We start from the raw sequence: 16,886 nt of genomic DNA on the forward strand, positions 1-16,886 counted from the left end.
ATCTGCAGGTGGACTGGGCGAGCCAGCTGCGGGAGCCTCCCCAGCAGCCAGCAGCACCCTGGACCCGCTTCCCATCTCAGCCCGCTTCGTTCCCGCACCCCCTCGCCCCAGACCCTCTCCGGTCCTCGCTCCATCCCTTCTCCCCCTCTCTGCTGGGGTGCCTGCACCCCTCCTCACCTCGCCGGTGCAAACCCCTCCACTCCACTCCACTCCCCTCCCCGCCCCTCCCCACCTTCTTTGATTTATTTGTGTATTTCTTTCCTTGGCAACCACCAGTTCCCCTCAGTCATACAGCACAGGCTCCCTATAATTTGAAATTAATTTGTTTGACTGCAGCATTGAGACAGGAAGGTTGGGAATTTATTTAATTCTTTTTCCTCCCTGTGCAAAAAGGAAGCGATGAAATTTCCAATCGAGACTCCAAGAAAACAGGTCAACTGGGATCCTCAAGGTTGGTGATTCTCTATTACTATCATTACTATAATAATAACAATTATTATTATTCCTTGTGTCTAGTGACTTGTAGGAGACTATTTGACTCCAAATGGGAGGAGACGACAGATGCTTGTCTGCTTCCCATGTGCACTGCTCTCTTTCTTGCTCAATCCTAGCAGTGTGCTAGAAAATGCTCCTCAGATGTGGGGTTGGGTGGGTGCGTGGGTAAAACCCCTTCTAGGTGTAAGTTTTATAGTTCTATATTGGATATCTCTCTTCCCTCCCCTCCCCTCCCTTTTTCTTGAGTATTTCCATGGCAAACTTGCCTGGGATGGCAGTGGTCTCTGGCTTACAGCATTGTTTGTTTTATCTGTGGCTCCTTTGTTGTTTCTAGTGATCATTGTCTCTGCTAAATGGGTGGTACAGGAGTGGACACAGATGTGACTGCTTGCTCAGGGCTCCTCGATGGCAAATGTTTGTTGGCAAGCAACTGGAGCAAAATGCTGCTGCAATATAACTAATAGTGTGGACGGTATAAAAAGACACATTAAATAATGGAGCCCAAAGGAACCTTTAGACTCTTTCCACTGTCCTGTTAACAATTGATCAGCCCAAGTGGATAGTTTGATTAACTCTATAGTTAGGTTTGGAGTCTGTCTTGGGGAGTGTGTTTGTGTGATGGTGGAAGGATTTACGCCAGTGCAGTGGTTTTCAATAAAACGATCCAAGTGGTGTTTTAAAATAAACCATAATGAAATGCTCTCCTTTCCTGGCACGGGGAGGAGGTTCATGTGCAACCTACAGAAAAAGTGACTGAAAAAAACCCTACTGGTAATTTGTATACTGGTGTGTCATATTTCTGTGCATCGGTACAAGAGCAGAGCAACTTGAAGCCATATGCTCAGGTTTGCAGCAGAACTGCTGGCAGCCAGTCACTGCACAGCAGTGCTTGCAGGAAGTATGAAGTGATAGCACAGGCTTTGATTATTCATCTTTATTCTGCAGGTTTGGTTTTAGTGGTCAATTTGTCTGTCATCCTCCATGCCCTCATGTCTACAAAATGAAACGTTAGAAACAGTTTCTGCTAGTGTAGAAGGAATAGAGCAGAACAGACATCTTTCTGCTGAGCAGATCTGATGTGCTGTTTGAATAGGATACACAATTAAGCTTTAGTTTAAGCCCTACTACATCTTTAATTAGGTGAAGGCTGAAATCGACACATAAGCCTCCTCTGCCCTCAGCTTCACAACGAATGCATGGATAGTAGCGCTAACAGAGATTTGATTATTTTAATAACAGTATCCTTATCCTAGGGCCAAAATTCTGTGCAGTGAAAACTTGCTCTTCCCGGGTGCTTTTCTGAATGTATCTTTGCTGTTGCTTCATTTTAATTCATTTTATGTATTGCAAAATGCCTTTTGATGCAAAAAGCGCTTTCCTCCTTTCCCTTGACAAGGCACACAGGAGGCTGTACTGATGGCATTCTGTATGCAGCTCTTTTGCTTGGCAATCAGCTTTAAGGCATATGGATCCAACAGGTGGTTGGTCACAATTTACTAATGTGTCCAAAACCGTAGAGTACCGTAACAGGTAAAAGACCTCAAACCCAGCAGGTTTTCTCTCTGCCAAGCTGAATCCCTGCTAAGGACTGCAGAATCCTACCTGTTATTTCCCCTCAGTGTATTGACTTTGTTAGCCAGGCAGCAAGGATGCTAATGTATAGCCAGGAAGGAAGCAAAAATTGTTAATTTCTAATTCTCCAAGGGACTCAGGAAATAGATAAAATTTGGTGGAATGGAAAAAGGCAAATTGTTAAGGAAAAGTTGTCTAAGGCCCAACCCTTCAACCAATAGAGAAACAGTGCAATGACATTGTACTCACGTAGTCCCACTGAAGAATTAGAGATGTGTGTAGAAGACAAGGTAGATCAGAGTTCCATTCTTTTTGAAATGAAAATATATTTATGTATATATAAATATTAGCAAAGATCTACACAAAATCACTTAGAGCTCTAAAATGAATGTGATTTACAGTCACATATGTAGTCTGTTCTCTGCATATACATGTGAAGGATGATGCTATTTTTTGCATCCTATGTGATATCCTTGGAGTTAAGAACTGAAGTAGCTCTTCTAAGATACAAAAATCAACACGTAGAAAGCTGGTGGTGCAAGGATACAAAGAGTTCTAAGTATTAAAAGCAGAGCTCATGTCCAGTTAATGTTCACACACAAATACCAGGCTCATTTAAGTGGGTATGATCGTGCCCTGTTCTGGTCGTCAGACAGAGAACGTGCAGTTTCCACAGTTTTGTCTCGTAGGAATTGTGCTAACTTGTGCTAACAGTACTTGAAATACATCAACTGATGTTCCTGGCAAGCAAGCTAGCAGTCCAATGATGTAAGTGAGAGCAATGGTATCTCAAAGATTGTTTAGATCTGATTATTCCAGGCAATATTTTCTAGAAACTATACACATTTCTAAAGGCCAGGGCCCTTGTTGTGGAGACACGGCTGGCTTGAGAGTGATAATGTTGCTGGTTTGAACCCAGGTCAGAATGATAGTCATTGAAATGAATTAATGCTCAAACTCCATAACGCTGACTGAAGTATAAATATTTACATAGATAAATAGATTAGAGTCTGCTGGTAGCTTTCATCTGGCATAAAACTGGTATTCTCAGTTCACATCAGCAAAGATCAATATACCATAGAAAGATGTTGTGGAGAGAACAGGTTTAAAAGAATAGAATTGACATGAGGGATGGTGTCTGACAGACAGCTAATGGGAGGCTGATTTCTCAGCCATTAAACTGGAACAAGCAGGACATGGAGACTGAACTGTGCTTTTATCCTGTCATGTAGTATCTTCACTTGTCTTGGGTATAAAGTATATCTATGTGTTCCCTGTAAATGCTGAGTGTGTTTTCCAGATAAACCAAATATTTCATAAACCTGGAAGTATATGGGGTCCAGATTCCTCCAGTGAAGTCCCCTACTATCCCAGGCAATCAAACTATATAATCCCATTAACAAACAGATCAAACTCCATCCCAGAAGCCACTGGGACTTGTCCTTAGCAATCCAATGTGAAATATGTGCTAGAACCTCATATATATTGATGAAAAAAAATACTATGCATATACAGTGAGTGAATGGGGTAAGAAATGAGTAAAAGACCCAAGCAGGCACCTCAAGAATGCTTTAGGGAGGGTTGGACACATTGAGTAGGGGTACAGGATCTCACACTACCTGGCCTTACATTTTAAAAAACAAGCCTGCCATTTGTGTTACTGGTGGAGTCAGCCTGGATATACACAATCATAAAACATTTGATCTGCCTATCACTGATTTTTGCTTCTCCCATTTGGTGCAATTCAGGTAAGGCAATAATAACTGAAATTAGTGAAAGACCAGATTTTTAGTTTCATACCTCATACAACTTCCCATCTATACTTTTCAGAATATGAGATTGGGTTTATAGCAGTATATGAAGACATTAATTCTTGTAATTGTTGTTCTCATCTCTCCTCTTTCCTGCATTCCTCCTGCTGTTTGTTACACCTACCTGTTGTCTGTGCTTAAATTGGCTTATAATCTCTTTGCACATATATTTTTATACAGTACCTAAACCACAGTGCGTCCCTTATCCTGACTGAGACATCTGGATGTTACAGCAATATAAATTGTTTTTCCTATGAATTATCTGCTTAAAATTGCTGTTTCTTTGTAGAAAAGAAGGGTAGATGATACTGTTTCCAGTATGCTCGGAAATTATCCCCAAGCATGACTGTCTTGCAGGGTGATGGTCAGATGTCTTTTCCAAGGGAAGGATGTCTATCTTGGTGTTGCTCTTAGTAGGCAGAAAATGGAGTTCAATCTTGTTCCATCCTTTGTGCCTGCAGTTTTTTGCTGTCATTGAAGTGATACGGATTGTCAAAGCCTTTTGAATTTTCAGGTAGATGCTTATTTCCACACTGACCTTTTGGAACTCTGAGGTTTTGATACAAGTTCCTGCGTCCTTTCACAAAGACATCATTTGTGTAGGATGGCTTTCTGCAGTTTGGAACCCTAAAATCATGCATTTATTAACATCCTTACATCTAGTGTGGGAGTTAGTGGTCTGTGGGGAATTCAAGCCATGGTTGAGAGTCTGGAGTTCCTCTTCAGATTTTGCCACTGGCTTACTGTTTAGCCTTCAGTAAGCAAGCCACTTACTTACCCTTTCTTTTCGTCCCTTTTTCCTTGACTGCAAAACAGGAATATTAATACTTCCCTAATGCACAAGGGTGTTGTGAAATATAATTAACTTGTTTAGAGCAATCTAAGATCTGCTATTGAAAGAAGAGCATATGTATTGCAATCAAATGCTAAAACAATTAGGAGGGAGCAAAACAGCCTGTCATCATACACAGATCACATCAATTAAGAAATAAGGTTATTACTGCACTTTTTACAACTAGAGGAAACTAGTATTACTTGTGCTTCTTTACAGACACTAAAGGCTCAACTGAGTTTCCCATTAGAGGTATCTAGAGACCTTTGATATTCCCCAGCTGCCGCTCCAAAGGGGCTCAAGTCTTCCATAGGTCCTGTGTCACCTGCCATGGGATTTCTCACTTCACCTGAGACACCTCAAGCAGCTCTGGACACCTATATGTGGGACAACTGAGCTGAGTCTCAAATGCCTTCATGCAAGTATCAGGGTTGGGTCATCCCTTGATGACTGTTTATTGCAAAAGTCTTCAGCATCAGCTACTCAGTATAAATTAAACTGACACTGCCTGCAGAGTGTTACAAACTGCTGCAGTTCCTGCTTTTTCTGTGCTTTCATTCAAAGAGACCAATGCAGAAGGCAAACTTGATTATAAAGGCATAGATGAGTAGAATGAGGGTGTTCATTTCTGTCCTCTGTTTTCAAGAAGATATATGAAAAGAAGTGGAGTGCAACTGTGAGGTAGACAATATCTTTCTGCACTAGTAAGTCAGTTCTTAGTAGCTCAGCGTAAGAAGACTGCTATGGAAAGCTATAATGTGTAAAAAGTAGCTCTGATCCCAGCAAATGGCACATGGTGAGCAGGGTACTGACCATGTGCTACTTGTATCACAAAATCGTATTGGCTACTGACCCATCTGATAGACCAGGACTGTGCTGTGCCTAATACGCATGGGTTGCAGAACAACTGTAAGGAGTTTATTTCAAAGAGAGATTTGAAGGAGAAAAGAAATTGGCTAAACAGAAGGACACTCCTGGCAGTGCATGGTGTAGGTGCAATAGTGCCAAATACAGTAAGGTGGAAAATTTGAAGAGTTTGGAAAACAAATAAAAGAGAATGAAGAAATCAGAACTTTACTAAAGGCTATGGGGAGCCTGCAGGGGAGGCAGATGAATACTGTGGACCCTAATGAGGAAGAAAGACAGCAGAGAGCTATTAGTTTCATCATTGTTGTCTTTAGGATGCCCTGGAAATGGAAAAACTAAGGATTCAGAAAAGTAAAATTAGTAATAAGAAAGTGGCAGAGTGAAAGACTGGACAGCAACTTTCTTAATAATAGTGAGGAAAGACTGAACTCTAGTCAAGGTAAGAAAGATGAAAGGTAGGGTATCATTAAGATGTCATCTATACTGTGAGAAAAAGGGAATTAAAAGAATCAAAGGCAATATGAAACTGGAAGTCTAAGACAGGGAGAGCAGTAGAATTGTCAGCAGTGGGAGAGGTTAAGACAGAATTATTATTTCAATGAAGAATACCAATGCTATTTTTTGCCACATATACACAAGAGTAATCCATTAATAGGCTTTTGGACTGAAAAGTCCCTTGGGCAACTCATGAAAACTGATGCTACCTGAAGTGATGGAGTTTGCTTTTGCGAGAAAGATATATGATATCAGTTGTAATTGGGTAGGTTTTGGTTCAGCTTTTGGCGTATGTGGATTTATGTAGCTAGCATGTGGACTATATCAGCTGCAGACAGAAGAGTGCATATGTATGGTGATACAGTTTAATTCTTACTCTCTTGATTTAATCCAGAGCTAGGAATTTTACCACTCACTTCAGTGTGAGCAACATGAGATTCTTCGTTTTAAATGTATCATCAGAACTGTGTTGTCCCCACAGGCTTTACTGAGTTAAAAGTAAAGGAGTGCCTGGAATCACTGGGAGAAAAAGGGCCCTAGATGTTGCGTTGTAAATAGGGCAAGTACCTGGAATGAAATGGGGAGGGAGCAATGAGGAGGTCAAGATAAGAAAGGGGTAACAAACACACTAGTATTCAACAGGTGGAGTACTACAGAATTCAGTGTGATAGGAATGCCTAACCTTTATTTTGTAATAATCTCAGTGTAATAGCAAAAGCCAAAGCAGAGAACATAAATGCTCAACAGTTGTCTGTTTTTAATAGAATTTTTGTGTAAAAGAAGTGACATTCAGCAAAAGGCTAAATACTACCTTTTTTAATACATCTTTTATACGAATGCCTCTGTTTTTTGTTTTCTGTAAGAAATTGAAAACATCCTGGGACCTGGCCTTTGTCAGACAGAGGCTGCTTATATTCTAGTTCTGGAGACGTTGGTTATACTTCTATTGTTTGTCTATAAAGCATGTATATGAAAAACATTTAAACTGAAATGGAAAATGTGCTCTAAGATGAACCCACTGACTTTCATAAATAACATGTCATGCAGTTCTCACTGGTTACCCAAATGAGATAAAGCAATAAGTGAGAACAGCACATATCATATACCCTTGTACTTCAGGGTGGTAGTACCGATCCTTTTTAGTCTACAGACCATTGTTGTTCTCCCAACATACTTTCTGGGCTGCTTTTCACAGTTACAATCAAACATTAACTCAGATTATGTAAACAAAATGATATTTCAAAAGTGAACTATGAATCTCTTGCCATGTTAATGAACCACAGAATTTAGGGGATATTGCCTTGGTCTGGGAATGCTGAGACCAAGAAGTCAGATTTCATTTTTTTGTTTAACTGCTAGTACAATTCTTATGCTATTACAAATCTTATTGTTGGCAAAGTGTCCCAAATGTATGTATTATTATGTGTTATTCAGATGTCCCAAAATACAAGCATAGGAGACGACTGGTAAGGTATTGAGATTAGGGTGGAAATTTCAATGTGGGTATATCTTGGTGTTGGAAGTAGAAATGAAAGCCAGTAAGGTGATAGAATCTGCTATCAAAACCTGTATAGAGGGAAAAAATAGGTGGAAGAAAATTCACAAGCCTGGCTTCATTTTATTTTCCTGTTTTTAAAATGGAAGCCGGAGTTGTGACAAGGGCCATGACATATAAAATATATGAAAGGGATTGAAACCTGTTGCACTTAGTATCTGGAGTTCTGAATAGGGGTAGTGATCAGCTGCGAAGTCTGGGTGTGGGTTCAATTTTTTTCAAAAGTCCAGACATAGTTAGGTCTAGCATTTTGTTTGAGTTTCCTATTTGAAATTTTAGAGGACATTTGAAAAGAAATGAAGACTCAACAAGAAGAGACAAAGGAAAGCTGCTTCAGGTAATGTAGATTACAAAAGAATGGTCCCAAAGTGTGACAGGGTCAGATCTGCTGCCAGAGATGTGGAAAATGCAGAATGAAAAGAGTATACCTGTGGTAAGGCTGAAAATGCTCTGAAAAAAAAATGAGTGGACATGAAGACAAGTTTGGCTGCCTCCAACTAGAATTCACTGTTTTCAAGCACATGATGTTCTTTCTACCTTTTAGAAATAAGCACATAACCTAGAGCATATTGAAAAAAAAATGAAGTATCTTTATGTTCTCCCTTGGTTCCTCAGGCATGTATCAGGGTCCTCCTCTGTGAGCAAAACTAAAGCACAGTATAAATAATCTTATGGACATATTACAAAATATCTTCATCTCATGAAGTAAGTATCTATAATAGATGATGATCTGTTTATTTGGCTAGTCCTTCATTGGAGAAACATGCTTATGTTTCTTCTGTTTGTTCCTCAGTTCCGCCCCCAAAGAGATGCATTCAATAGATCTTTAAATTGCTTCAGTTCTCTGTCTTTCTGGTAACCCATAGATTATGCATGGCTGTGTGACCGTAGTTTGCTGAAGACCACAGACTATTTAACTAGCAGATGATAACAAAAGTTAACACCCTAAAAAACATCTTCTTACAAAGCAATACAAGTTATTTTGGTATCACTATCCTACAGCATCATCCAGTGCTTTAAGGCTTTGAGTACCTAGATTTGTTAGAGCCATATGTTCATATCTCAGCAGGTCTGACTCATCTTTTCTTCCCTAGGAAGAAAAACCAACATGTTACTGACTTTGCTGGATGAGGATTTTGGATTTTGGCACCTTAAACTTATGCCACTGAGATTCATAAGATTCAGTGATATGCTGTTAAAGGGTGCTTGGATTCTTTCTCTCTTACTTGATACTGTAATATAATAGTACTGGCATGATTTGAAAACAGCAAATACATATTGACAGCTTGTCCAGGGCTTTTATCCTCTCAAATTTCAGCTTTTCATTTTAAAGAAACAAAAGGCAGTCACCAGCTACTATGTGTGAAAAACCTCAATGATGAAAGAATTATAAAAGAAATAGTACTGCATAAACTCCCAGCTGAAATGAAGGAAGCAGCTCACACATCTCAAAGACATTCCTCTAGGTTAACTCAAATCCATCACTGATTACTTAAATGTTAAGACTGCTAAGTTTGGATTGCAAAAGAAAGGGTCGTGCAGAGAGGCCTTGGGTAGCAGCAATCATGACAGCTACAGAAACAACACCAGAGCCACCTCTTCATGATGCTACAGCCACCATCCTAATTTGCCTTCATGAGAAGGAGAGTTCATTACTGGGTTACAATGATATACTGACATGTAACCTTGCGACCTGAATTTCTCATTGCTACCAGACATTATTTGTTAATTCAGTTTTCTAAAAATAAGCATCTACTGCCATTTAAGGGACTGTAAGGCAGCTGAGACATTTGCATAGGCCTGGTGTATATGATAATGGACCTAAGGGAGACCTATGCCCTTCTGGAGCAACAGTTTAAGGCCGATTAGGGTGTTCTAGGACCTCTCACTTGGTACTATATGATATGGATGGGCAACTGAATTACATCATTTGAGTGTCACTTAGTTGGAGAAAAAAACACCTAAATATAGGTAGGTATCTGAAATGCAGAGGTATTTGAAGTTTCTAAGGACCTGCTATGGGTAGGGGACATATAGTCAAGTACGATTCATGGAGCCTGGAAAACTTCCAGTAGTAGTCTGGTTTAGGGTCAGCAGAATCACCCTCCAGGCTGCGCTGACCAATTTGACCACATCTGTATTGACTTTAATGGGATGTATTCCAAGTTACAGCAAAGGAAAGAAATGAGACAAGGGTTGTTCCTGCTCATATTTTGAACTTCAGCTCAAATGGCTTTGCGTAGCTTCTCACTAGGAGGATTTAAGGCAGGTATACACCACTTTTTCCTGGTGGATTCATTCTCAATTTGCGCATGCTTTGGGGTTACAAGAAGTTACACCGTCACGGTTCGTGCAGCTCTGCTGAAAGTTATAAGATACTACTTTGAGCTTGGCATTACTAGCAGCGATTTAATTTGTTTTCACCAGTTCTGAGCACAGGCAAATAAGTTCATGTCCACCTGCTATACACTGTGCAGGCATACTTTTACTTAGGTGAAGCTTAATTGTGGGCAAAACTTAGAGGGCCACAGCTGTCTCTTAAGTCTGATATGTGAATGCATATAGCTACATGTCAGTGATGCAGTATGGCAGCACTGTGAAGTACTGTGAGATGTTAGAAGCCATACCATATCAGCAGATGCATCCTTGTGTAGCTATAAAGTTTTATCATAGTTCAAATTACAACTGTATTTCTACAGTATTATCTGAATAGAAGCTGAGCATGAGGTAAGAAAAGTCTTGTGTAATTCAGTTGTTGTACCAGACTCCTTATCATCTAAGAGACCCTAAATTATATACCATATAGCAAACTGCAAGCCAGCTTTGCGCAGTCAGAATCAGCCTGCCATTGATCTGGAGCTGTGTGTGCCCGACCAGCCTCCCAGTGACACTGTTCATCTGTTCTGTTTATTATATACTGCCGTGAGCAGCAGAATGGGACTGAAGTCTCTTTAACCTACTCCCTTTTGCTTACCTGAGCTCTCTTTGACTCACAGTCACTTTCTAATAATTCTCTTACATGCAGACTGGACAGGTAAATCATTCTGACTGTGGCAACTTTACTAATGCAACTTACACACCAAAAGTGTAAAAGAAAAATGTGTATGTTATAAAGAATTTAGAACAAGAGAAAATAAAAATGGCTATGTTGAACAAGTGCATTTCAAACAGAAACTTTCCCTTCCTTGTGAAAGATCTTTTCTGCACAGAGTAATTTTGTAATAGCTATCTTATAATATAGGTACTCTTCATCCTGTTCCAGAATACGTTTTCAAAGCATTGAAAAGCCTTCATTCACTTTAACTAAGACTGTTACTGTGTATAGGAACTTAAGACCACTAAACAGACTGGATCATCAGGATATGCAAATAGTATAGCTCCAGTGAACTAAAAAATAGCCCAACTGATGTGCTGCTTACAAGATTTCTGACCATTACCACATGATGAAACATCCACTTTTATTGCTGTTGCCCAGAAAATTTGAGAAATTATCACTTAATTGAAGTGGTGGATCATTAATGAGGTTTGCTTGAATTAAAAGTATTTTTCTGTAGATTCCAATCATTAGCCAGATTGGGGACGACACTGCTAGACTGATGCAGAAATTATTACTTCTTGTTTTTACAGAGGAGCATCAGTATGAGCTCTTTAGGTATGGTCAGTAATGTGCAGGTACATCCGTAAGGATGCCCCAAGAAATCTTTGAAGGCGAACAATTAGTGCTGACACTATTCTTTTTCTGGGGTTAGAGGTTTATATTACATTTGTTTTTCTGGCCTTACTCATATGTGAAAGATCTGTTGCTTAGCTATTAACCTAAGAGAGTCCTGCAGGAGATATTGTACTGCCCCAGCTGAGCGATGTGTTGGCGTCTCACAGTTCCAGTCTGTACTATAGTCAGTGGTGCTGCCAGAGTCCCCTTCGCATGGCTGAGGTGCTCAAGAGATTCCTGCCCTCCACTGTTAGGCGGTACCCCTGGCAGCCAGCCAGCATCAATCACATTTCAAATGTAGATTAGAAAGCTTTCTGCTAGGGAGGCCAGCATGAGTCTTGGCTTTGTTGTTGCCTCCCCCACTCGCTTGTCTTACCAGTAGGTTTCTGTCAATAAGAAAGTTCTTCCCTTTGTACACAGGCCTTCTTATGCTAAGTTGTAAGGCTTAGGTTTCCTCCACTGGTTGGTCTGACCATGAGACCATTGGCTAAATTTCTTTTGTGAATCCTTGAGATAGATAGGATATTTGGAAGATCCCAGTCCAGCTGCTCTAGGCGAAGGATACCAGCTAAAAACCTGACCCTACATCATCCTGTGAGCACTTTGAAGCAGAATCCTGGGACACTTCCTGGTGAGGAAAAGTAACCAACTTGTTTCATCCAACGGCATATCATGGTGCAACGGAAGTGGTTTTTATTAGTCTTTAAAAACAAGGTTGTGGGTAAGCAGCAGCATCACTGCTTCAACCTGTCTGTTGTTCATCGAAGGGTGAAGTCTGCAGAGTACCAGAGAACAGCTATTTATTCCCTGGTGCTTGTACTTGAGGCTTGTGACATACTGACAAGAAAGCAATTTTTCTATATATTACCTAATAAGGAAAAACAATGCTATGTTCATCTCTTCTGACAGGAACTCTTTTTCGCAAAGTCATCTTTATACCCCAAGATCCTGAGCCAAAAGCACTTGCTTCCTATTTGGCTCTTGACAGAGCAGAGACCTGCATGAACCCGAACTCCCCAATTTTAGCAAGAGCAAGAAATACTGATCTAATGCTAGGGAAACAGGTTTTAGCAGTGATCTGTTTGGTTTAGTCTTATTTCAGAAAGGGAAAGGTGAGAATTTTTCTTGGGTTTCTCTGTATTCAGTTTCTCTATAAATAGCTTCATAAACCTGATGATAGCACTGCTGCCAGTGAGTGTGTTGGAACAAACACAGTCACCAGTCTTGAAGCAGGAGGGCTCCTTATTTGGGACGTGCCCCTGTCAATCACTTCTAATCTCCCTTCATCTCTTCCTGCTCCTCACTGTAATGCTCTTCTACTCTATTTTCCGTTTTCCAATACCTGAAGTTCATTGATGAGTCCTGTCGCATGTGAACATGTGCTTGGCTCCTTGCTCTGGGTCAAGTGTCAGAGGCAACGGGGAGGGTAGCTGAGTGCTGAGTGCCGAGAAGAGGAACTGAGCAGGGAGTTACGGGTATGCTGCCTCCCACGCTGCCAGCATGGTTGGAGAGAAGTGAGGGACAAGAGCAGATGGATGGATTTGGAGGAGGGCAGGGTGGAAGAGAGGTCAGGAGAGAGAGAAAGCAAAGCACGGAAACAAAATTCGAACTGCCCTCCAGCAGTGTGCAATCTCACTCCAGCACAAGACAAATCTCCCTCAAGTATTCATCTGGACTTGGCAGCTCTGTAAGTAGTGCTACGAATGGTGTCAGTAGCAGTGCATCTTCATGTTAATGCCAATAAGTGTTAGCTAGGAACCCCCTGAGGACTGTTGTCCTGAAGCCAAACCAGAAAGAAAAAACGAAGATGCTTTCAGCTGTTCCTGGAGTTCACGTCCTGCCTTAGCACATCCGTTCTTTCGACCAGTGAGCTGTCACGTATGCCTTAGAAAAGTGCAGTGCCTGGGAGAGGGAGGAGGGAGGGGAAAGTATCCCAGCATCCCATGACCGTGACTTTTGCAGAGATTTTTTTAATGTCAGCAGATAAGTTCTGGCCGATATACCTGTGCAAGCCAGCCTTGGGCTTCCTGTTGTTTCCCTGCCATTTGCATAGTCTCAGCAGGCAGGAGCTCTAAGGCTATGTTTGCAAGAGAGTAACTCTTGGGCAGTCCATTTTAGGTTCGTGGGCAGGCTCTGACTGTGGTTCTGACAGCAGAGAGGCTGGGTCAGAATCTGGAAGTTCTTGTAAATAATCAGCGAGAGCAGCTTACACATGGGAATCATATTTTTCCTTTATAACCAACAAAAGAAAGGAGTCTGATTTATGGCTGTCTATTAATCTTGTAACAGACAGACCAGCATTTTGTCATGTATAGTGGAAAAGAGCATGTCCCCTAAAAGAACTTGAAGATTTGCTAATACATTGATGACAAATCATTGTACCTGCTTGATGCACATCTGACAAAGACCTTGTTTTAATCAACTTTCAAAGTTACTCTTGAATTTAATTAATTCTCTAACATCTCTGTGGCAGTGTTTACATGAGACAAACTGTGAACACATACAGTATTGTTTTTCCTCAGTGTCACAAGGTATTATTATTTGTGAAATGCTTTGAGATATTTAGATAATCATGAAAGATTATTACAGACTTGGCACAACTGAAGCAAAGAGGAATTTTGAGATGTGTTTGACTATCTTACACAGAAAGGGAGGGAAAGGATTTCAAGAACATTTTCCTGCTGTGAGTTGGAACTAGAATATCAAGATTAATATTTTTTTTTTTTTTTAATACCCTTAGCAGCTCACCAGTTTGTTTACAGATCCAGGATGATGAATACAAGCCTACAACATTAGACTGTTTTTCTTTGTTACCCTTCACTGATAGCTTTTTTTTCTTGGGTCCATAGGGGCATGCAGGGCACGGATTGAAAACACTGACCTAAATGGTTTCTGGCAGATGATTTTATGCCCTGTTCTTAGATACTTACAATGAAGATTTCAATATCTCGATGGCTGTTCCCATGCTTAGTTATTCTTTTAGCTAGACTTTTTCATAATGTATAATCCCCTACTTCCCTGGTACACATTAATCACTTATTTCTTGCCCTATTCTTAAGGGATCTAGGGAAGAATTCATCACTGTCTTCAGTTAGTCAGTGTCTTATTTTCATTTGTGAGACTATAGTTCACATTTTTACACTTAGTCCAAACAGCATTTTCATTTATATTAAGATAATACTTTGGAAAGTTGCAATGAAAATCGATGTCAGATGTTGAAAAGATGACTGTGTTGATAATCATTTTGTGTCGTGGACAAATGACATTTGAATATGTGGTGGAGTTTGATTTACTGTGGTTCAAACCAAGAGAAGAGATCAGTCAAAACTGATTGAAGGAAGAGACTGATATTTCCAATATTCTTTAAATACAGATCCAGTGTTTGTCTCCTGTAGTTTGCTAACTCATTCTCTCCTTCTATATTCCTGTACTCTCAACACTCAGTTACAATGAAGCATGTCAGTATTTAGTCACTATTCAATATTTTGGCAATAAGTGAAGCGGAGAAAGATGCTGAATAGAGCAGCCTTTTCTGTGCCATTCAGAGTTAGCTTCCCTTTCCTATTAGCCTAAAGAAAAAAACCCATATCTTCATTTTCACTGGCTTCATATTTTCATTTCACATATGCAGTCATATGAAAGGTTGTGCGGGAGCCAAAAATGGACATAAAGGTAAAGAAATAAAGTACAGATGTCCAAAATAGGAGCGGCTCTTTTTGGATAGGTCTTAAAACACACCAGTCTGGGAGCAGGAGAGTGGATTTCTACTCCAGCCTTGTCGTTTGTTGTGTGATCTTGGTTAAGCAATTTATTTTTTGTCTAGGCTATACCTACACAGTTGTATTCAGTGAGAGTTGAACACTGCTGTCTGAGCTAGGCCAGCCCAAGGAAACTGTGAACTTGAACCTATCTGGTATAGCACTGTTTTGAACCAAATATGTCCTGCTAAGTGTCTAGGCCTCTAAACAGAAGCTCAGCACTACGCTAACAAAGCTACCCAGCTTTTCTTGGCTTGAACCTGGTTTCTGCGCAAATCTTAATGAAAGTTGGATCAGTCTGCAAGAAGGAGCCTAAAAATACTTCTGAATTCCTCACATGAAACATTAAGGAAAATTATTGTTGTCCAGCATCAGATTTTTCCAGAATTATTTGAAAGACAGTGATATATGGTAATTATTGATATTTGTAACATATTCAAGGCAGTGATACTCCTGTTCTAAACACTGCTGATGTTAGGGCCCCTGTTCTGAAGAGTTTATGCTGTATGAAGTAAATAATTATAATATGTAACGTTAATAAGGACATATACAAAAACTGATTTAGGATTGGATTTGCTGTCACAGTGAGATTTTCTGGGTTTTATATGGTTAAGGGCACTAAGATTTCAGTCCTGCAGGCTTTTGATTTTCCTAAGCAGCCATTGTGAGTTTTTCCTTTCCCTGCTTTGAAAGCTTCTTGTGAGATGGATGCTTGAACTGCCATTCTTCTGTGCTTTAAAGAATTTACAATTAGAAATGGCAGTGCCTTTCAGAAATACAATAAGTATAAAAAAGGTATTCAGACCCTCCTCTCTCTCTCACTTTCTTGACTAAAATTAAATTAGCTTGTACATACTTCTTTTCTATCTCTTTAGGGAGACTAGTTTCAAAATTGCTAAAGTGAAATGATAGAATACCAGGGAGTCTTTCAACAGCCTCACAAAATCTGTCGAAAACAAAGAAGAGGGACATAGCATAGCTCAGGAGAATGGTAACTGCATAGACTTTTAAATCTTTTACACACTTGTTAGACTAATCACAACTAGATTAATAAGTAATCCAACCAGTCAAGTTTATCCAGCACCCAATTTCTAGCCATTTAACATCTGCATGCAGATTGTGACTTTCTTATATTTTTAAAAATTGTCAGTCAGGGATATCACATTGTATTGCTACTTTTCCTTCATTGGTTAAGCGTGTGTGCACTTCCTGCCAGCATGAAATATTTAATGAATTTGACATTTAACATTATGTGAAAATGTATGCTGCTAACATCCATTTTCTTAAATGTGTATAGAAAATGAATGAAATAAAATGCTTATATGTGGGAGGCAAAAATGAGAATGAAAGATGATAAAAAGTGAAAAAATCAAATCCACTCAACAAGACAAATGTATGTTTTTGTTCCATATTGACCCAACTCCAGTAGGGAGTGACAAAAAGGCATTATTGTTGGAAGGCTGCTTGCTCTTTCTATAGCTAACTCATGTGCATCACTGTAGTTTAAGTCCTGATCTATACATTGATATTCTTAGGGCATGATTGTAATGGACAGATGACTTTTTCACCAAAATCCCTATGCACTCCATGACTGGTGAGGCTCAGAGGAAAAGCAGTGCTGAACAACACAGTCTGAGTTGTGTCCTCACCTTTATTGCCCCTGTGCAAAGTGTCTGTGGTGGGTTGACCTTGGCTGGCTGCCAGATGCCCACCCAGCCGCTCTCTCAGTCCTCCTCCTCAAGAGGAAAGGGGGAGAAAATAAGATGGAAAAGTTTGTGGGTCGAGATAA

The 16,886-nt window shown here is 40.1% G+C and overlaps 1 protein-coding gene across 1 annotated transcript in view; it reads left to right on the forward strand.

Moving 5' to 3' along the window:
* Positions 1-399: 399 nt before the first annotated feature.
* The window catches only part of KCNK10 (potassium two pore domain channel subfamily K member 10), a gene marked incomplete at both ends in the record, with an annotated part of 68,129 nt that continues 51,642 nt past the window's right edge, over positions 400-16,886 (forward strand). Inside the window, one exon of the mRNA XM_082318620.1 lies at positions 400-451. Within this exon, the coding sequence (XP_082174746.1) occupies positions 400-451 (52 nt within the window). The remainder of the gene's footprint in view (positions 452-16,886) is intronic.

The sequence above is a fragment of the Platalea leucorodia genome (assembly GCF_965183815.1).
Source record: "Platalea leucorodia genome assembly, chromosome: 7".
In the NCBI taxonomy this organism is placed as follows: domain Eukaryota; kingdom Metazoa; phylum Chordata; class Aves; order Pelecaniformes; family Threskiornithidae; genus Platalea; species Platalea leucorodia.